At 42.5% G+C, this 22,205-nt stretch overlaps 2 protein-coding genes across 7 annotated transcripts in view; one reads left to right on the top strand and one right to left on the bottom strand.

The window, feature by feature from the left end:
• lrrc45.L (leucine rich repeat containing 45 L homeolog) overlaps positions 1–13,225 on the bottom strand; it is a 78,997-nt gene extending 65,772 nt beyond the window's left edge. For 2 of the 5 annotated variants that reach the window (XR_005964143.1, XR_005964144.1), the window contains exon 1: positions 12,865–13,124. The gene's annotated coding sequence lies outside the window, so the exon portion shown is untranslated. The other 3 variants (XM_018235051.2, XM_018235052.2, XM_041576952.1) reach the window with 2 other exon arrangements.
• Positions 13,226–13,240: 15 nt separating this feature from the next.
• The window catches only part of LOC108700977 (centromere protein X), a 48,698-nt gene continuing 39,733 nt past the window's right edge, over positions 13,241–22,205 (top strand). For both annotated transcript variants that reach the window (XM_018235055.2, XM_041576953.1), the window contains exons 1-3: positions 13,241–13,379; positions 17,148–17,199; positions 21,238–21,291. In XM_018235055.2, coding sequence (XP_018090544.1) covers positions 13,344–13,379; positions 17,148–17,199; positions 21,238–21,291 — 142 coding nt within the window. In that variant the 5' untranslated portion in view covers positions 13,241–13,343. The remainder of the gene's footprint in view (positions 13,380–17,147; positions 17,200–21,237; positions 21,292–22,205) is intronic.

Raw genomic sequence — 22,205 nt, 5'->3', positions numbered from 1 at the left:
TTAGTATCACCCGGAGGGTGATACTTGAAGGGGGGGTAATGTCAGGACTATTGGGGATTGAATCCCTGGTCTGCAGGTTGACTGGACAGTGCATTCTCATGCTGAGCCACTGGAGGCAGTTGGAGCTCACACCTCGAACTGTCAGTGTAGATTACTGCTATTCCATGTCTCCACCCCTAATCTCATTGAAGCCAGGTGTCGGTGATCTTATCATCAAGGCTCTATATAAGCCATTACCTTTCTGCCAGCCATTGCTGGATCATTGATTTATTTCTGTGTTCTAGTCGCCTTGTGCCAGTGTTCCTGAAATTATCCAGTCCCTGATTCCTGACTTGACCTGTTTATTCCTTGTACCTGCTACATCCTTGATCTGATCTCCTGGTTTGACCCTTCGCCTGTTTCACGGACTTGCATTGTTTGCCGCCTGCCACTGATCTCTTGCCTGTTCCTAGGACTTGTATCGCCTGCCGCCCGCCTATGAACTCTTGCCTGTGTACACGGACTTGCATCAGCTTGCCCCAACCTTTGGTTTGTTATAGTTCTCATTTTACTTCTTATTATTTGTCTTCCGTTTCACCAGCACCAATTGTTTATAGTTTACCATTAAACTTCATTCTGAGCACACTTCCATTTCCTGGTTATTCTAACACCAAACATGGTGTCGCCATGTTACCATGCATTTCGGCTCCTACCTGCCAACCACATACTGTTGGTAGATCCTGACATTAGGTTTACCCCCTTTACGGATAAGAGTAAGGATAGGGGCATTGCGGGAGGAAAACCCCTTGATGAACTGTCTGTAGTAATTCGTAAACCCGATGAATCTTTGTATAGACTTGGTGCTCAAAGAAAGTGGCCACTCCCGGATCGCGGAGACTTTGGCAGGATCCATCTCAAAGCCTTCTGGGGAGATGATATAGCCGAGGAAAGTGATCTTGGGCACTTTGAAAACACATTTTTCTATCTTGGCGAAGAGAGAGTACCTCTTTTACCTGGGAGGGATGACTTTCCAAGTCCCTGGAGAAGATTAAGATGTTATCGAGGTACACAACCATGAATCTCCCCAAAGGTCCCGGAAGATGACGTTCATGAACTCCTGGAAGACAGCGGGGTATTGCAGAGGTCAAAGGGCATCACAAGGTATTAATAGTGCCCATCCCGAGTGTTGAATGCTGTTTTACATTCGTCCCCTTCATGAATGCGATGAGGTTGTATGCCCTGCGTAGATCCAACTTAGTGAAGATCTTAGTCCCTTTCTGTTGGTCAAATAGTTCAGTGATCAGAGGCAAAAGATATCGGTTCTTAACCATAATTTTATTAAGTCCAGGGTAATCAATGCAGGGACGCAGACCACCTTCTCCACGAGAAGAAGAACCCAGCCCCTCCCGGGAAGGTAGGGCAAATAAATCCCCACTGGAGATTTTCTTGGATATAGTTTCCCCAGGAGAGAGGGGATAGGTGCGAGCTCTAGGGGGCATGGTTCCAGGAAGAAAATTCAAGATTGTAGGTTTAGCCTTTCAAGAGCCAAGCAGTTAGCCCCAGTATTTCTGAGTGAGGGTAAAGCTCTTTTTCCCCTTGATAAGAGGTCTGGCCATGCTGGGAGGCTGATTGGTGGGCATGAGGACAGTAGAAGGACCTGCAAAAACCAAGGTCTCCTTGGCCACCAAGGCCCCACCTTCACTATTTTGGCTTTGTCGTACTTGATCTTTTGGAGAAATTCGAGGTATGGTCAGGAATGGAGGGAAGATGTAAGCCCTCTTGAATTTCCACTGTATGGAGAAAGTGTCTGTCGCAATGGCCTCTGGATCTCTTGTCCATGTCACATAGAAGGGGAGTTTCTTATTTGCTCTGGTAGCCATGAGGTCTATTGAGAGGGGACCCCATTTCTCCATTTTCTGCCTTGGGGTGTAGTTCCCACTCCCCGGCTGGGGGTAGAGTTCTGCTCAGCCTGTCTGCTAGCACATTCTGCTTTCCCGGTATGCTTTCTGCTTTCAACTCCCTGATGTGTGTTTCTGCCCATGTGAAAATAAGCATGGTCAGATGCAATAGATTTTCTGATTTCATCCACCTCATCTGACAGCAGTGGAGTTGTCTGATTTTATCAGAACTTGTTCAGAATTTGGTGTTGAAATTTCAGGAGACTCAATTGGATTGCTTTTAGTTCTCTCCAATTGGAGGAGTGGCATGATTCCTGTGCTGACCATATATTTCTGATCGTTTGGATCTCCAGGCGAGCACCCCAGCTTTGTCTGCTGGCATCTGTGGTAATTGTGATCCAGTTCTTTTGATGTAGGCTGATTGGGACTGTTAGTGATTCCTTCTGTAGCCACCATGATAGGGATGAGAGTGTCTCGTCTGAGATTATCTGTTCTGGGTGATTGTAGTTGTGATCCCATTTTGTTAGGAACTTGAACTCGCCCATTTCACACAGTCCACCGTTGCTCCATCTTCCCTAGAAATTATTGGCACGTTCTTGCTGAGATTGAATGGGATTGGATGAGGTAGAAAATATCATGGAGGTTTGAGACCTTGTGAATTGGGAGGCTGATGTTGAAGTTTGTTGTGTTGATGATTGTTACCAAAAATTGTAATGTTTGTGTTGGGGATGGGTGACTCTTCTCCCAATTGATAATCCAACCTAAATTGAAGGTAGTTTGATACTACTTTCACCTGATGAATTAGTAGTGTTTTGGATTATGCTTTTATCAGTATGTTGTCTAGGTATGAGAATATTTGGATGTTTTCCAGTCTCAGGTTTGCTATGACTGGAGCCAGTACTTTTGTGAATATTAGAGGTGTGGTTGACAGTCCAAAAGGCAGAGCTCTGTATTGGAAGTGTTGGTTCAGGATGTGAAACTTCCTGTGCTTTTGCCATACTGGTATATGTAAGTAGGCAACTTTGAGGTCTATTTTTGCTAGCCAGTCTCCTTGGTTTAAAGGACAATGAAAGGTTAATAAACATGCTGGCTTAAATCAAAGGCTTTCTGTTTTATCACTTACTGAGTGAATCCAGGCTGTCTCTTTTCTTTCACATGTAAATGTACTGCCTGCACAAGCCGAGTCTCCAGGTTGGGTGACGTCACTAACATTTTCTCCCCACTGCCTCAGTTTCTAATATCCCTTCCCTCAGTGCCTCCGGTCTATTTGCATGTTCTTCTGCTTGACCCAGTCTAGCCCGCCCACCAGCTAATTGGAATCCATGCCTCTAGTCTCCATAACATCACTCGAGGCTGCCGGCTAGCAGAGAGGGGAGGGAGCAGGAGCGTGCAGAAACACTGTGAGCTGTGAATGATCAGGAGCGCCGCAAGAGTCAGGAGCGCTGCAAGAGTCAGGAGCGCAATATATTTTGGTGCACAGTGTAATACTGTAAAGTTTAACTTACTCGTGATTGGTTTTAAAATTATAATGATGAAATAGATGCTGCAGATGGGAACACTGACTTTCCTGCTTTACTCTGCATGCATAATGACATGTTAATTAGGAGTCTGGAATTTGGCACATGTCTCCTCCTAAGCAATAAGAACGAACAAGCTCAATTTATAAATAAAATATAAATGATTAAAAAAAAACAAAAAACTAGCGATTGAGGAGGACTATAGAAGGGCCACACAAGGGGACCATAAGTAAGTTTTGCCTTTCCTTCTCCTTTAAGCACTGTGCAATCGATCTGATATTCTCCATTCTGAATGTGGGGATATTGAGATGTGTGTTGAGTTGCTTGAGATTTAGAATTACTTGATATTCTCCATTTGGTTTCTTTCTCATGAAAAGATGAGAGTATAACCCTTGATATTGTTAATTTTTGGGAACTCTTAATATGAATCTTTTGTCTAGAAGGTCTGAGATTATCTTTTGTAATGCTACAATCTTTTTGATTGATCTTCGTTTGTCTGATGTTGTGAAGGCTTCTGTTGGATTTGATATGAGCTCTAAGCGGTATCCTCTGGATATAATATCCAGGCCCAGCTGTCCTGGATTTCTCGAACCCACTCTGCTCTGTGGGATGAAAGTCTTCCTCCAATATTGAGCAAAGGGGCTCTCAAACCTTCAGGGTCTTTTCTCTGTTTTAGGTTCAGCCCTTTTGGTACGGAATGGCTGGTTCTTCTGCCTCCATTGTTTGGAGAATGATCTTGGATTATATTGTTTTGCTTCTCTGAAAGTGGTTGCTGCTTTTGGGCCTTGAAAGCCTGGGCCCTTTCTTTCCCTCCAATTTTGAGGTAGGAAGGAGGACTTCCCTGCAGAGGCTTTGGAGATAATTAAATCTAATTCTTTCCCAAATAGAAGATTTCCTTTGAATGGAAGGGAGCATAGATTATGCTTAGACTGTGAGTCTGCATAAAACTCTTCTGGCCACTACTGATGATGCCATTGATGATGCCAATTTTTTGTCTGTAAGTTTGACGGTATCCATTGAAGCTTCAGCTACAAATACATTAGCGAGCTTTATGTCTTGTAGCATATCAACCAGACTTTGTTAGCTCTGGTTACTGTGGTAATAGCTACCGCCGTTTTGCAGGAGGCGTCTGCTGATGTATATGCCCTTTTTAATGCGATATCTTGTCTTCTTTCCAAGGGATCCCAGAGGGAAACTCCTTCATCCACAGGAAGTGTTGTTCTTCTCACTACCCTGGTGATAGCAGCATCTAACTTTGGAGCGAAGTCCCAACGTTTGATAATGTCTCCTGAAAAGGGGAACATTCTCTTAAAGGAAAACTATACCCCCCAAACAATGTAGGTCTCTATAAAAAGATATTGCATAAAACAGCTCATATGTAAAATCCTGCTTCATGTAAATAAACCATTTTCATAATAATATACTTTTCTAGTAGTATGTGCCATTGGGTAATCATAAATAGAAAATTGCCATTTTAAAAAATAAGGGCCGCCCCCTGGGATCGTAGGATTCACTGTACTCACAAACATACCAACAAACCATACATGTTAGGTGACATGAGCCAATTAACAGACAGAGTTGTGTCTTTTGCTTCCACACTTCTTCCTGTTACAGTTAGAGTTGAAGTATTTCTGGTCAGGTGATCTCTGAGGCAGCACAGAGACCATCACGAAATGGTGGCTCAAGGCAAGAGATGTAAAAGGGCAATATTTACTTAAATGTATATTCCAGTTTGGTAAGATTCTTTAATATGCCACTTAATATGATATGAACTATCTGTTGCTCAAGTGTTCATTTTGGGGGTATAGTTTTCCTTTAAATCTTCTGGAAAGAGAAAATCAGGGGGTTCCATTCTTTTTCCACAGCTTTACTAATAACGTTGTGTAAAAAAAAGGTGGTTCTTTTTAGAGCTAGATTTGAACATCTTATCTGATTTTTGCGGTGAAAAATGTCTTGCGCAGAGCTTTGATTAGTGGTTCCACCATGTCCAAATTAAATACTGAGTAATTTTGTTCCGATTGATTTGAGTCAATTTTGCCTTCTGAACTTGAATCCAGAGAATCTTCTCTAGTTGGGCTAGTAACCGTTTCCCTAACATGGGTTGGGGAGATGGGAACTGTAGTTCCTTGTATGTTTTTGAGGACATTATAAGTCACCCAGTGACACCATTGATTCCATGTTTTTATTAAAGGAATCCTTCTACCAGACCATCAATTCTGAAAACTGTGAGGACGGTTGCGCTGCTTCCTATAGGCAATTTTTACAAAGCCTTTTATCTGGTAGCGCAGTTTCCCTACAAGAAACACATTGCTTTCTTGCTAATTTACTTCTTCTTTCAGTACTAGGTGAGCTCCTGTTTATTTACTTCTTCTTTCAGTACTAGGTGAGCTCCTGTGAACAGATTTATAGAATAGAGAGAGGGGAAAAAAATTATTCCAGATAGCTTTCTGGAGGTTGTCTTGTGTGTTCATCCCATAAGCCTCTCTGTTGTATACACTCACACCCTGGAGCCTGAATTAGACCGTCTGGAGCTCACGATTTACCCTGTATGAAAGGGTTAAAAAGAGTCTCACCTTATAATTGTAGGGCCGTGCAAGAAAAACCAGTACTTACAGTTGTACCTTTAGGCAGAACAAAACATACTTGGGCAGAGTGATCTTTACAGGATGTGTCTTACCATATTCTGGCAGCCCTGGGGGAAAAAAAACACAGATTTAAGCTTGTCAGCGTCTTTGCTTCCATCGTGTCTTTTCCTGGCGCCCAAATGATTGAGCGCATGCGCATTGTCACCATTTTGGAAGCTGGAGAATCAATGGGCCTCTTAGTGCGCATGTGCCTTTCCGGAGTTGCGACTTACTGCACCAGAGGCACGAACTGGCCAGAGCATGGGGCTCCTCCTTGGACTCATAAAAGGATTTAGGGGTACCCTGGTGCAGGAGAGGCAGTCTGCTGGCACATCGGCGGGTAGGGTTGCAACCCGGCCGGTATTTTACCGGCCTAGGCAGTAAAACACCTGCAGGGGCTGGTATGACAAATTTACAGTTAATGTAGCTGCCGGTAAATCTGTAATACCGCTTAAAAAGGCCCTTGGCCCGCCCCAATCCGAGCAAAACGTACCTTTTCCTGCCCTGCATGCCCAGCACTTTCAGCCCCTGAGTAAAGTTTAAACCTTTCCCTCAGTGGACCTCTGACAATTGACCTTTACTAGATGTGGATAAAGCCGGAACTATAGGTGTGCGGCAACAATTTCCGGTCGGATTTTCTAGCTTCACGCACGCGGGTTATTGCTAGGAGACGCCCTTTGTCTCATTGTCGCACTTGGAAGGTGCCGGTACCATGAAGCAGGGGGAGGAGAATGAGCTGTCAGTGAGCATCGTGAACATTGTCCAGAAACTGAAGGGCTCCAGTCTGCACAGCCAGCTAGAGAAGGAGGCTCGGGTGAGTCTGGCTGGGGAGATGCGCTTGGAGCGGGCCCAAATAGCATAAAGACCAACAGTGAATGACACATATGAGAGCTGCGTAATATTGTTCATTGCCAGTTGGTGGCATGTTCATTCCTTCCTCTGACAGAAAGAAATGCCGTCTATTCAGTGAATGGGGCATGTTTTGTTTGAAGGCTTGGGGAAGCCGTAGTGGCCCTTGGCTCCTGGTGCCTAATTACAGAGGCAGCAGATCCTGGTTGCATTGCAGGGAGACACAGGAGTCTATAGTACAAATTTACGGCAATGTAGTTGGATCCGCCCCCTTTTGTGGCATGTTGCTTGGCTCCACCCCCTTTTTCATCATGAAATGCCCCTTTTGTTCCCGCCCCCCCACCAGCCGGTAAAAGCCGGTGGCAACCCTATTGGCGGGAGATGCAGGAGGAAAAAAAGATGGCGGCCAGGGGCGGAAGCTAAACTTTTATCAATTTCCTGCCTATCTGCACAGCAGGGGGGGATTAACCCATAGTTGCCCACTGCCATGTGTAAGGACCAGGAAAATACAATTCCCAGAATCCTGTTGCAAACAACACACACCATCATTGAGACAATGTCCACCTATGCCATAACCAGCGTGCGGTTTTGAAAGCACACATCTACTGGGAGGTAAAATATGGGACACTTTCCTCATGCAGCTGTGTGACTGTAGAATCGCCGGGTCCATGGAGTGATTGTATATCTAACTGCATATAATATAAGGAATTTTTTTTGTCAGCTTGTCCATTTGTCAGCTGTCGAATAAAAAACAGTCTCTCTCTAGACAAACAATGTACACCTTGGGGCAAATTCAGTAAGCTGCGGAGTTGCGCTAGTGAAAGGCTTTGCCACACTTTGGCAGGCGAAGTTTTGCCAAGACGCCGCTAATTCACTAAAATCCGAAGTTGCGCTCAGGGAGGCGAATGGTAGCGAAGATGCGCTAGCGTTAATTCGTCAAGGAAAGCAAAGTTACGCTAGCGATGCCTAATTTGCATACGGCGCCAAGTTAAAGTACAATGGACGTATATGTAGCAGCAAATACATTACACTACACAAGCCTGGGAAAGCTTCATAAAATAAAATAGAGGTGTTATATTGCCCTACACACAGTGCTGGAATTGGGGCGGGATGCGGGGGGATGGCATCCCGCTACTTCTTTTTCTTGAGTAATTTCCATCCCCTCAGGCGGGATGGCACATTTTACATTTTACAATGGGCTCTACTACGGTAACCGCTGCAGGGCCAGTCTTATTAGGCTAAATTTGGGCGCAATTGGCTGGAACCAAGTACACGATCACCACTCACCCCCATGTATTGGCCAACGCTGTCATCGTCAGCGACGCATCACACATGATGACGGCCCACAACCACAATGCAACGTCGAGTACGTGGGTAGGAGGGTCGGTTAAGCCTTCCTACCCGCCGCATGTACCACAGTCAGGACGCAGACTGTGCAGGAACAGGCTCACTGCTCCGCTCTACAGGTATTGTCTGCCTCTCGTTTTATAAAAGCGCTGGAAACAACAATCATAACACACCCTGCTCCCTGTCTGTCTCTGTCATACCAATACCTCACTGCCTTTCTTTAATCCTCTTAATGGGAGGAGCACAATACTCCTGTGATGCATACGGTACAGCAGTTAATTGGCATCCGCCTGAGGTTCAGCTAAGCAGTAGCTGTATAAAAGATAACTGGAAGGGAGCGTTAGTGTGTGCAGTTAGCTGCTGATGTTGGCAGGAGAGGGCACCGAGCGCAGCTGTAGACTGAGCGAGCGCAGCACCTGTGCATTACTGAGCTGCACGCAATCCTGTCACTGTTATATGAGGGCAAGTTTAAGGCATTACAGGGATTCGTTCAGGCCCGCCGTCTCCCAATCACTGTCCGCTAATAGAGAAAGCCCAGCAGGGGAGCAGATTAGGTGAACATACAACATACTTGGGGATGTAGAGAGAATAATGAGAAAAGCCCTCAATGTTATTTGGAGAATTCCTAATAATTCTTTAAATCTGTTTTAAATAAATACATTATTATTTCTGGACACAGTGGACATCTGAAAGCAATGCTTATTTAGAAGACATCTTCTTGGAGTTGGATTGTGACTAGTGCTGGGTGGAAAGAATATTATGTTTTACAATGTGACAACTTCATTACTATGTTTGAGTGGGCACAGAGCCCTATAGCACTGCAGAGGTGCATGAGCCAAACTGCCCTTGTGTGTAATAGGGAGGGTAGGGGAGTTAATGTTTATAGGTGCTAAATGTGTTGCAGTTTTAATAACCCATACCAACCAATCAGCAAGCCACATTTACCAGTCACCTTTTCAAAATCAAACATCTGTTTAATTACCATGGGTTGCTATGCTTGGGCAAATGTTGCCAGTTTTAGACCTGGTAAATCAGGCATAAGCCACTGCAAGCCCTCCTGATGCTGCTTAACTACAAGCTCTCACAAGCAGCTAAAGGAAGCTGCTAAAGCACTGAATTGAAAACTGTAAGGTGACATGAGAAATCGGAAACTGGAGTAATAAATATTAAAGTGGAAACAGAGAATCATTAAGCAATATATTTTTTATATATAAGATATGATACTGTCATAGCTTGTTAAGCTTTTTTTCTCTCACAGCTACACTAACCACATATTGCCTGCCTCCTACTGGTGGAACAGGAACTAGACTGCTGCACTGCTATGATCTCTACAGGATTTTCTAGTGCTTGGTCTTTAGTACAGCTGAGATTACTTCCAATAAAGACCAGTAATGGTATGTAATGGTTGATTTATGGAGAGGTTCCATTTGTTTCTACAACCCCAGTATCATATGGCACAGTAAACCTCCGTATTGAATGGTACAATAGTGACCCTTGGCATAACAGTAATTAGTGATTACCATCATTAAAGGACAATGAAAGGTAAACTAAAGAATTAGCTAGAAATGTTGTACATTATGTTTTGTGCTTCTGTACCAGCCCAAGCAACCACAGCCCTTTAGCAGTAAAGATCTGTGTCTCCAAAGATGCCCCAGTAGCTCCCCAACTTCTTTTCTGCTGATTCACTGCACATGCTCTGTGCTGCTGTCACTTACTGAGCTTAGGGACCCACTCACAATATACAGTACACATAGAATAGAAATGACACAATATAAGGCTGATTAGTAATTAATACAGATAATTACTACATGGCAGCACAGAAACTGGTGCAATTAGCATCAGAATTTAATAATCAGTCCTGTAGCATCAGCTTATATTACAGGGGAACCTCATTTTCTGCTGGATAATTAGTGATGACCCCAAAGCTTAGCTTTTCAACAGCTGCTCAGAGCCCACTGAGCATGTGAGTGTCACAGACACTTTCTAAGTTGGTGACCTCCTGTGACAAGTTTGAAGTCCTGGATCATTGCTGCTATTGACAAGCTGAAACTTTAGGCTGGTGCAAGAAGTGCAGTATATAAAACATGGCATTTTTAGCCCTATTCATTTATAAGGTTTAGTTCTCCTTTAGGGTATTAGTAACCTACAGGATTAAATTGCTCAGAGACTTGCATAAAACACTGGGTCCAGATGCAAGGAAGACTGTGGGATAGCAGGTATAGTAGGGAGAGATGGTGCCTATAGTAACAGTGGATAATAGTCTCTGGGAAGGGAGTGTGACTGTGGGATAGCAGGTATAGTAGGGAGAGATGGTGCCTATAGTAACAGTGTGGATAATAGTCTCTGGGAAGGGAGTGTGACTGTGGGATAGCAGGTATAGTAGGAAGAGATGGTGCCTATAGTAAAGGAGAAGGAAAGGTTAAAACTAAGTAAACCTTATCAGAAAGGTCCATCTAAATATACCAGTAAACCCCCAAAGTAGTGCTGCTCTGAGTCCCCTGTCAAAAGAAACACTGCATTTCTTTCCTTCTATTGTGTACACATGGGCTTCTGTATCAGACTTCCTGCCTTCAGCTTAAACCTCATTGCCCTGGGCAAGAGCATGCTCAGTTTGCTCCTCTTCCCCACCCCCCTGCCTTTTCTACTGTAATCTGAGCCCAGAGCAGGGAGAGACTCAGGCAGGAAGTGATGTCACACCATGTTAATACTGCAGCTCCTATCCTAAACAAACAAAGAGTTTCTAGAGCTTTTTACTCAGGTATGGTAAAACATTCTACAGAATAAATATAGAATTCTATCTTGCACTATTGCAGCTAATCTATTGGCAATAAAATGCCTCCGTAGCTTTCCTTCTCCTGTAACATTGGATTATAGTCTCTGGTAAGGGACAGTGGCTGTGGGATAGTACTGCTCAGTAAACTGTTGGAATGCCACTGCTCAATAAGGAAATTAAAAGATGCAGTTAATTGTATTGCCCATGGGTACTGGCATTAGTAAATATCAGTCAATTTAAGGTAGAGACTTGTTTGACCATCTTCTTTACTAAACATAAAATTGCTATTGATTAGTAGACTCTTCTCTAATTCACTGATATCTGATATGTACTAATGCTAGTCAAACTAGAGACTTGTTTGGTACACATATTGCAAACTACAACTTAACAGGGTCAGGAGGTTTATATATTTTACACTGTTTATAATTCTGCAGTCATTGTGTTCAGCTACATGTAAATAATTAAAGAGCTGTTTCTGCTCACAAATGTGCACAAATCATAGTTTTTGTGGCTGTTATCTGTGTGAATAAAAAGGATTTCCTAAAAGGCATCTCATTATGAGTGCGTGTATTATTTTTAAAAAAAAATGTCCTACTACTGCAGCTTGCCCCTGTAGGTTCATAGCTAAAAACAACCTGGGAGGGTGTGTGTGTGTGTGTGGGGGGTGTAGGGGGGCATCATCATCAGAGTGTCTAGGGCAGCACAAACTACAGCCCTGGAGGTAGGCGCGCTGCTTCATTCTGACATTTTTTAGCCATCGGTTCCGTAGTAGAGCCCTGCTAATAATATGCTAATTGACTTTCTTTGCACATAATCCTTTCTTCTACCCATATACATACAGACTTTTTATCTCTTTACATCGTGATTGTTGTAATTGGCAAATAATACATTGACCACATCTAGTGCAAGAGGGACTAAATTAGGGAGGGACTAAAATCTTCATAGAAATAGAAGAAACATAGGAAAATACAGTTTTCAAAAAATGCTGAATTCTTCTGCTACTAATATCATTCTCCCAAACATATACCTGTGTAACTGCTCACAAAACTTAAGAATACCTTTGCAACTTCTGATATTAAACTTTTTTAATATCTATGTATTGGTAGTATTTATACATAAAATTGCCTCTGTGCCACCCTGATATAAGTTCTGTGGGTATTTATATATGAAATCCTGATTTAGTCCTGATTTAATTCCTGATGTAGTGGGGGCGTGGCCACAGAAGGGGCGTGGTCTCTCAAAAAATGTTTGCGCGTTTCCTTTGCCCGTGTCTTTATCCTGTGGGCGGGGCTTCACATGCCACACACACCATCCCTTCACCTTTTTGTTCCCAATTCAAGCATTGCCTACACATGTGCCCACTGTATAGTTTAGGTGCCATATGTTAGGCAATGTAGAGGGGAAGGAGGGTACCCTCAACAAAAATTTACCATCTTTTTCAGCCTATCACCCTTAAAAAAAGGAAAAGACGCCAGTGTTTTTTGGGACTTAGAAAAAATTTAAACTTTTTTTGAAGCAATCCCTATCTACTCTATTGCACTTCGCCTGGTTTGCGGTGGCGAAGACAAGTCTGGCGCAAGAGGTAACATTCAGTAAAATGCGCAAGTTAGCGAATTAGCATAGTTACGACCCTTCGCCGTAGTGCAACTTCGCCTGGCGTAAGGGTGCGAAGTAGCGCTAGAGTAGGTCCACTTCGCTAGCCAATTTACGCCAGTACCCGTTAGTAAATCAGCGAAGTAACGAAATGACGTCACGCTGGCGAATTTGCGCTAGTGTTAGGCGCTTCGCACATTAGTGAATTTGCCCCCATATTTTAAACTGCTCAAGTTTGATACGCATCGTTAAGAATTCCCTGTGAGCATTGCTCCTTATATTACCTGCTAAGATCTTGATCCTGACAGCTCTAGTGAATCCGTGAACCAAGCTAGCCTGGAATACCTGCACGCGTCACCTTCCCTGTTCTGCGTCTGGTATGTAGGTTAAAATAGCGTCACAGAAGTCCCCTTTACCAGACGGAAATCGCAGTCCCTGCAAACACACCAAGACGTTTCACTATTACAGCCTAATACAGCCAACACTAGTTATACAAGCGCCAGCCCGTAACCAGGAAGAGAAAAGCATGCCGGGATCGTTCCTTTGCGAAACAAACCTTTTTCCTAGCGTAGCTTTAACGTCACAAACTGCCATTATGACAATTGCCAAACCTACTAGATACAGCAGTGTTTGGGATTGGTTCGGCCAGTACAAGGGAGGAGGGGATAGCGAGAGGATTACGCTGAACTTTAAGGGGGCGGAGACTTGAACAACAGGAGCGTAGGGTTTTGAGTGGCTCGGCTTCAGCGGGAGAAAGTGTGTGATGGAGCGGGATCAAGACGAGCCAGTGTTTCTAAAGGTAAATATACCCCCATCTATCCCGCTGTCCCGGAATGTACGGTAAACGTCCCTCAATAAATCACGGCCTCTCTTGCTGACAAAATCTAACCTATGCTTCCATAAACCTATAGCTTTCTCAAGATCTACATGTCGCCTAAATTTCTTAACGACTCCTCGATAATTCCTTAATTGGGTCACTAGGTTCATACTTCAGGAACCTGTTTGTTTCATAAAGGACACCCGTTTCGTAAAGGACACCCCCAGGTGGTGAAAAAAGTTTTTTTTAAATGGCCCCCATCACCAGATGGAAGCTATCAGCCCAGCACAGGTGGTCATTTGTGGCTAAGAGAATTTGTGCCACAGCTTTTGCTCATTATACCCATGCATGTGCATAACAAGCATGTCAGAAAAGTGGTCATTCTGCGCTTGCACACCATACATCATGGCCACCCACCAGTCCCGGACTGGCAATCTGTGGGTTCTGGCAGATGCCAGAGGGGCTGCTATAAGGTCCCATAGAAAGGCAGTATTTAGTGGGCTGTTTGGGCCTCTATGTGGACTGATTGGGCCTCTGTGTACCTGAAATGCCAGGGCCTATTTTAATTCTCCTGCGCATCGACACTCCTTCCCATGGTGTGTGGCCTATTACTTGCAATGACCATTAATAAAACTTGTTTCCAGTGGCTGATGTTAATTAACCCGCACCTCTGGTTGTTATGATTTACTTCTTAAGGGAATAAATTGAGAATAGTAATGATTTAATATCATTTTAAATGACAACCATTTCTGTTCTGTGTTTTTAGCTGAAAACATAATGCCCCAATCAATGCTCTGTAGGGCAGCCCTCAAGGCACTAAAATTTGCTTTTGCAAAATTCATGGATTTTGTTGCCCCAGTATATATTTGTTTTTTGCGCCAGACATTAAATGATATAACATTATGGTCACTTTTACCCAGGGGTTCAATGACTTGCACATTTGCTATAAGTTCTGGGTCATTTTGAGCCACTAAATCCAGAATAGCATTTTTCTGGTTGGCTCCTCAACAACCTGTGCCATAAAATTGTCATGCAACATGTTTATAAACGTGTTGCCATTAACTGATCTGGCAGTACTGTTGCTCCAGCCAATATCTGGGTAATTAAAATCCCCCATTATTAATACTTTAACCAAACTATTAGCCTTTTCTATTTGTATCCGGAGCTTAGCCTACTTCCTCCTCACTTACATTAGGCGGTCTATAGCATACTCCTACAATTAATTTGCTGGACTCTTTACAATTGGTGAAGAACTCTACCCATAAGTCTTCTGCCCCCTCATTTTCCAAAATAACTTCCTCCTTAATATAAGCTTTTAAATCCTGCCTAACAAACAGACATACCCCTTCTCCATTTCTATTGCCTCTGTCCCTCCGGAACAAAGTATAGCTGCTGATATTAACTGCCCAGTCGAGACTCATTCAGCCATGTTTCGGCCACACCAGTCACATCATGTTGTACACTTTGTTGTTATAGGAAAAAAACAACCGAAAGTGAAACGCCCATCTGTATCTTATTTTGTTCTGCTGGAGACGCTTGGTGATGGGTAGCCTCACTGACGATAGAGGTGGTATGCTTGGCCACGTAATTCTTGATCCCTTGGGGCCCTCAATACTGCAACTTGCGTTTGATGATAGTGGAACCTTATAATAATGTCTCTGGGTGGGTCTCCCAATTTGTATGGTCGCTGGGCCCTGTGTAAGCGATTGAATTCCAATCTCTGTGCTAGCATTTGGAAGCAGGTTGAGAAATAGTTCTGTTAAGTCTATGAGCAAATAAGTTATTGATTGTTAGGCCCCGTACCCTGACATTATTGCGTCATAGCCTGTTGTTACTGTCCTCAATCATGAGCATAGCTTCATTTAGTTGTTGCTGCATCTTTTGGATGTCCTTTCATGTGCATCTAAAACCATGACCATTTCGTCAATTTTACATTCTACAAGGTCTGTGCTTGCTCACAGGTCCCAGTTTGAGGTCATCTGTAATCGGTTTTGCTGTTGCGGTCAGTTCGCACTATAGCAGCTGTTTACATTTCCCAAGCAACTGAGTGTTAGAATCCATGCCCTTACATATGGAATATATGCTCGGATGAGGCTTGCTGAACTTCTCTGTGGGAGGTGGAGGCATCACAGGGCACGGCTGGTTGAGGTAGGCCACAACCGAGGTAGCACGTTGTAGTAAAGATTTACCTTTTACGGCTTCTGATGGCATGCCATCTAGTTTGGACAGAGCTTCCTATGAGTTTTAAAGACCTTGTGGAGTTAACAAGGTTGGTTTATGCTGCCAGTTTCTTTAAGTTTCTTCTCGGATGGTACGGAGTAACTTTAACGTGCAACCATATTGATTGCCTCCACCACGCCCCTTCCAAAAGTCCCTTCTTTTAACCACTGAACCATTTCAGCAAGGCACTGCAGCTTCTGTCTTTCATTGTCCGCTTTCACTCTATTTAACCATTGATTCACTTAATACTTTTGCTTTAGTGTTAACTCCCTTGGGCTGTAAACCACACATTTTAGCTGCACAATTTTCACCTTGACACTGAAATATTTTACATGCATCAGATTTATCCACATCTCCAAGAAATGCACAGTCTTTGCCCCATTTTTGTTTAACACCAACAGCAGTGTCATGTTTATTCACACAATTCACATATTAGTGTGGAAACATTTTCCAGCAGCATAATTTTGCTTTTGACTTCCCAAAATTTCTCATGGTACACTTTTCCCAGTACTGTTGTTGGCAAGCCTTCATCCATGTCTTGTCTAAGATGGTGTCTGTCGCTTTAAAATTTTAAAGCTTTGTTTTTTCTAGCCCATCTCTGGCAAAGAGCCTGTAGCCAAATAAGAAATCAGCCCAGTTCTTCAGGAACCCAAAGCCCTACACCAGTCTATCAGCCACGTATTATTCTCCCTAAGTTCCTGTTGGTGTATTATTAATGTTTCTTGTGGCACAGGTCATCTCTCCACAAAAATTACTTTGGAAGCCCTCGACTTTTCCTCTAGTCTTTTAAATCATTCTTGAGGATTTCCCCCCCGCTCCTAACTTTGTCATTGGTACCTATGTGTACAAAGACCACTGAGTCTTCCCCAACCCCTCCCAATATAATGTCCACTCATTCCAACTTATACCAAAACCTAGCACCAGACAAGCAGCAGACCATTTGGCATGAAGGGTCCTTGCAACAGATTTCCCTATCCACCTTTCTAATAATTAAATCCCTTATAACTAAAACCAGCCTTTACCTTCCTTGCACTCCCTGCCTCCCTCCCACCTCTATTAGAGATGCTGCCCCTCCGGGTGCTCTGAGAGTCGGCATCTTCACCCAAAATGGTGGTTTTATTGCTTTGGGCTAGCTGTGGACTAGCCCCCCTACCCTTACATCCCCTACTTCCCCTCTTGACTGTCACAAACTTACCGCCCTCATTAGCCTCCACAGCCCCTTCACCACCCCCCACTACACTGGTTGTTCTGTGAGCCTCCTTTCCTCCCCCGCTTTTGCCGCCGCCCTCAGGGCTGCAAGTTCCCCCTTGGAGTCTGCAGTTCAGATTCCAGATTTCTATGTGATGTTCATTGCTTTCTATAAAACAGTATAATTATAAATTATGCTATTTGGAGGATACTCCAAGTATAGCATTATACAAATACTCCAAAAAAAAAAACACATTTACTCAGTTATCAATTATTTCTCTATTATCTTTTATCTTTCGCAGAAGCAAAGGAATTTTTATTTTCTTAATGTTCTCTTCACAGGGATTGGTATCCAAATTGCTTCATGAACACCTTAATAATGAAAAAGTAAGAGGTAAGATTCATGATAACTTTGCTTATAACATAACAAGATATGTAGAGCAGTAAGCCAATTTAAAACATATTCTAGCAATGAGCGAGAGAAACTTATTCTACAGTCATTCTACTCTACAGGGCAGATTCACTAAAGGATGAAGTGGCCAACACTTGCGTCAATTTGGCAGAAATCCCATCCGCAGGGACAGTGCAAATTCACTAACAGACGTAGAGGACACTATGGTAGTGAATGAGACCGTTGCTAGCGCTAGCAAAAATTCGCCTGCGACCGGCTGCTGAGACGCAACTTTGAATTTTAGTGAATTAGCATAGTGGTAATGAATTTGCGCCTGTCAAAGTTGTGCGGAGTGTGGCAAAGTGGTCCCTGGCGAAAATTTGCCTGTTTGTGAATTTGCCCCCAAGAGATTTAAAAGGGTTGTTCACCTTTGTGTTTACTTTATGCATAGTGTAGAGAGTAATATTCTAAGGCATTTTGCAATTCGTTATAATTTTTTATAATTTGTGGTTTTTGGGTTATTTAGCTAGTTATTCAGCAGCTCTCCAGTTTGCATTTTCAGCAATCTGGTTGCTAGGGTCCAAATTACTCTAGCAACCATGCATTTGTTTGAATAAGAGACTGGAATATGAATAGGAGAGGGCTGGATAGAAAGATGAGTAATAAAAGTAGCAATAACACCAAATGTGTAGCCGTACGAGGCATTTGTTTTTAGATGGGTCAGTGACCCCATATGAAAGTTGGGAACAGTCAGAAAAAAAAGGCAAATAATTTAAAAAGTATAAAAATAAATAATTAAAAAGTTGCTTAGAATCAGCCATTTATAAGATACTAAAAGTTAACTTGAAGGTAAACCAACCCTTTAGTCCTTATGACACATTTTTTATTCCAGTGTCATTCAGCCAGCAGAGAAGCTCAAAAATCCTGCGGAGGAGCTTGCAGAAAGTTTTTGTTATTTAAAATAAAAAGCTCCTGTTCGAGGTTTAGAGTACTTTTACAATGACTATATAAATGCTGGGATAGAATACATCCTGTGTGCCATAAGCCAATTATTGTTAAGATAAACTAACAAATATTAATTTATTCTCAAGTCATTTAAAGGGGTTGTTCACCTTTGAGATAACTTTTAGTATGATGTAGAGAGTGATATTCTAAGACAATTTGCAATTGGTTTTTATTTTTTATTATTTAAGTTTTTTGAGTTGTTTAGCTTTTTATTCAGCAGCTCTTCAATTTGCATCTTAACCAATCTGGTAACTAGGGTCCAAATTACCCTAGCAACCGTGCATAAGAGGCTGGAATATGATTAGGAGAGGGCCTAAATAGAAGGATCAGTATATCAATACATTTGTAGCTTTGCAGAGCATTTGTTTTTTTAAAAGGGAGTCAGTGACGCCCTTTTGAAAGCTGCAAAGATTCAGAAGAAAATGGCAAATAACTATAAAACTATAAAAAATAAATAATGAAAATCAATTGAAAAGTTGCCCCACCCCTTTAATAACAGTTATTTAGGTTGTGAATAAAAGTATAAAGCCATTGAATTTGGTCTTTTGGTGTGAATGCTAGGTGATCCAATGGAAAGATAAAAAACCCTTTCTGACGCCTTTCTAATTTCAACTTTGTACTTTTATATTTTGTATATCTTTATTTGTATAGCGCTCCTTGAAGGTAAAGCACTGTACAGCAAAACAAAAAATTTGTAATAACAAACAAGGTGTCATTGCAATAATAAATACCAATAAGTGCATTATTACGAATAAATACAATTCACATAAATATAACAATACAGATCAAGTGCTCCGTGTCAAGGAGACAAAAGGATAGAGGACCCTACCCCGTAGAGCTTACAGTCTAAATGGAAGGGTAACTTACAGACACAATTCTGAATGGCGTTCTAAATATAAGGAGCAGCAAGACAGAAGGGTTTGACGTGGGAAAACTACAGTAGTAGTTTGGGTGCATCCAAGTGGTTGCTCTGAGAGGAGCGGAGGTTTTGACCAGGAACATATAGAGAAATGAGATGAGAAGTAGTTCGGTGCAGAGCAATGAAAGGCTTTGAGGGTTGTGAGGAGGAGTTTGTAAGTAATTTTTTGTTTTATAGGAAGCCATGATAAGGACTTCAGGAGGGGCCTGTACCCTTTTGGGTGAGAGTAGGAAAAATCTGGCAGCAGAGTTTAATACAGACTGTAGTGTGATGAGATGGGAGTAAAGGAGGCCAGGAGGCGTCTTGGCTGTAGCAGGTGAAAGAAAGGGACGCATTTTGACAATGTTGCGTAAGAAAAAGTTTTGACAGTGGGGTTAATATGATCAGGGAAGGAGAGAGAGGAGTCAAAGATTACCCCCAGACAGCGTTCTGAGTTGACAGGGTTAATGAGCATACCATCAATCAAGATAGTAAATAGGGGAGTAGGACCAAGCTTCGGTGGAGATATGATTAGTTCAGTTTGTGTTAGGTTGGGTTTGTGGTGGCACTGGTTTATCAAGTTGGAGATACAGTAGCTAGGTGGCAGTTAGAGATTTGATCTGTTTAGCTGTTAATGAAGGGGTGGATAAATATATTTGCATACAGATGATAAAGCCAAATGAGTGAGATCTCCCAAAGATAGAGTGTACAGAGAGGACAACAACGGACCAAGTACAGAGCCTTGCGGCACCCCTACATTAAGTGGGACTGGAGATGAGGTATTGTTAGAATAGAAGACAATGAATGGTTGGTTAGAAAGCCAAGATGCAGCCTGGTTACTTATGCACAGCTAATACAGAATCTGCATCAGTAGAGTGGTCAACTGTATCAAATGCAGATGATAGGTCAAGGAGGATGGAAAAGTGACCTTTGGCAACCTGAAGATCATTTGTAACTCTGCACAAAGTTGTCTCAGAAGAGTGACCAGGCCGGAAACAACAGATCATGGTTGTGTAGAAAATTAGTAATATGCAATACGTTCTAGGAGTTGAGGCAAGTGGTTGAGACAGGCGTAAGTTGACAGACAGGATGGGTCAAGGCTTTACACAGGCCCTTTTGAAAGGAGGAGGGGAGGTTTCAGAAGCTAGAGAAGAATCGAAGAGGGGAGTAAGTGGTGGTGTAAGCTCTGCAACACATGATTGAGTAGAGAAGAAGGCATGGGGTCAAGAGGGCAAGTTTTGAGTGGGGAGGACAAGAGAAGCTTGGAAGGAGGAGCTGGTTTGCATAAGTAGAGGTAGGGATCTGATGGACTCTACTTTATCTTTAAAGAAATCAGCAAAGTCATGAGGAGATTGCGTCAGGCTGACCGATACTGTTGATGAGGGATGGAGAAGTGTATAAAGAAAACAGGCGTCGTGGGTTGGATTTGTGATTGTTTATAAGGGTACTGTAGTACTCTTGCTTGGCCTTCGAGAAGGCAGAATTGAGACATGACAGTAGAAATTTATAGTGAATAAAGTCTGATTGCATACTATATATACTATGCTTCTTCCCCCAATGTAAACATTGACAACTTGGCAGCCCCTCTTAACTGAGACTTTCCATTACTTACCCATAGCTAGCTTAGTTGCCCTTCATTGGACTTCACTAAGGACCCAATTCCAAATAGAGAATGCACAATTGTTAACCACCCTCTGCACACAATCCTTTATGCAGTTATATTCATGTAAAACAACATTACCAAAATCAACAGATGTTAGTTTAGAAAGCAGTCATTTATCAGTCTATCAAAACGTTGGCAAATTCCAAATAGATCTCACTGTCCAACTTATTTTTGCCATAAAAAGCTAATAAATTTCTCGCTTGATCTTTCCTTCAAAAAATCATGCTGACTGCTAATTATAATCTGGGCCAACATCAGAGGGTACAGTCTGGTGTGTCCTCTTGTGCCTGGTTTTTGGCAAAGCTGTGCGTGTAGCATGAGGCATGTGATTACTCAATTCTGGTGACAGTATGCCTTTAACTATTCAGCAGAGCTGAGGGATTACATTTGGAAGATTTAACTGGGACATGTAGTGAATAAAGTGGTTTATTTGGACCATTATTTAATGTAATTTTTAATTTTCTTTTTCCCTCAGCCAGTGCAGATGCATTGCTTCTTCTTGCAGAGCTACTGAAAGTATTTGTTCGAGGTGAGATAATACTTGTATATAACATATTAATACTGTAAATTACATATATTATATAGCACATGCAGGCTTAAATCCATAAAATTTACTAACTAAATGTATGGGACATATATTTTGAATGCAATTAAATAAATGTCTGTACTGCTCCAGCGGTTGCAGAGGATAAATGGGAAGACATCTTAAATGGTGGTGGCACAGTCTGCAGGACTGAAGCATCAACTGGGGTCACAGCCTAGGTCAGTGATTAGAATAACTGTTGGGGTGCCCTGCAGATTGTCACCTCTTAATGGTTATGACTTGCATTGTTCTTCAATGCATCGCAATCACAAGTGTGATTTTTGGCTATGACTTTCTCAAGACTGCTGCTGGTATATGCTGCTAGAGTATGGTTACCGTATATGCTCGAGTATAAGCCGACCCGAGTATAAGCCGAGGTACCTAATTTTACCTACGAAAACTGGGAAAACTTATTGACTCTAGTATAAGCCTAGACACAACTACAGCCCTGTCTCCCAAAAGCGCACATTCTGCCAAAGCGACCCCCCCAGCGATCAACCGGACTTCTTTGCAAAGTTGATGGTGACAGAGAATTGCCAAACGGATTACTGTGTGCATTGTCCCACTGTCCCACTACCATGTGCAGAGGGTGCTGTGTGATATTGCCATCACTGTTAATCTTTCGTATAATCAACAGAGGGCGCTGTGTGATATTGCCATCACTGTTAATCCTTCATATAACCAACAGAGGACGCTGTGTGATATTGCAGTCACTGTTATTCTTTAATATAACCAACAGAGGGCGCTGTGTGATATTGCAGTCACTGTTATTCTTTAATATTACCAACAGAGGGCCCTGTGTGATATTGCTGTCACTGTTAATCTTTCATATAACCAACAGAGGGCGCTGTGTGATATTG

Source organism: Xenopus laevis, chromosome 9_10L (genome assembly GCF_017654675.1).
Source record: "Xenopus laevis strain J_2021 chromosome 9_10L, Xenopus_laevis_v10.1, whole genome shotgun sequence".
NCBI classification, from domain to species: domain Eukaryota; kingdom Metazoa; phylum Chordata; class Amphibia; order Anura; family Pipidae; genus Xenopus; species Xenopus laevis.
Note: the sequence above shows the minus strand (reverse complement) of the source record. Positions and strands in the feature narration are given on the sequence as shown.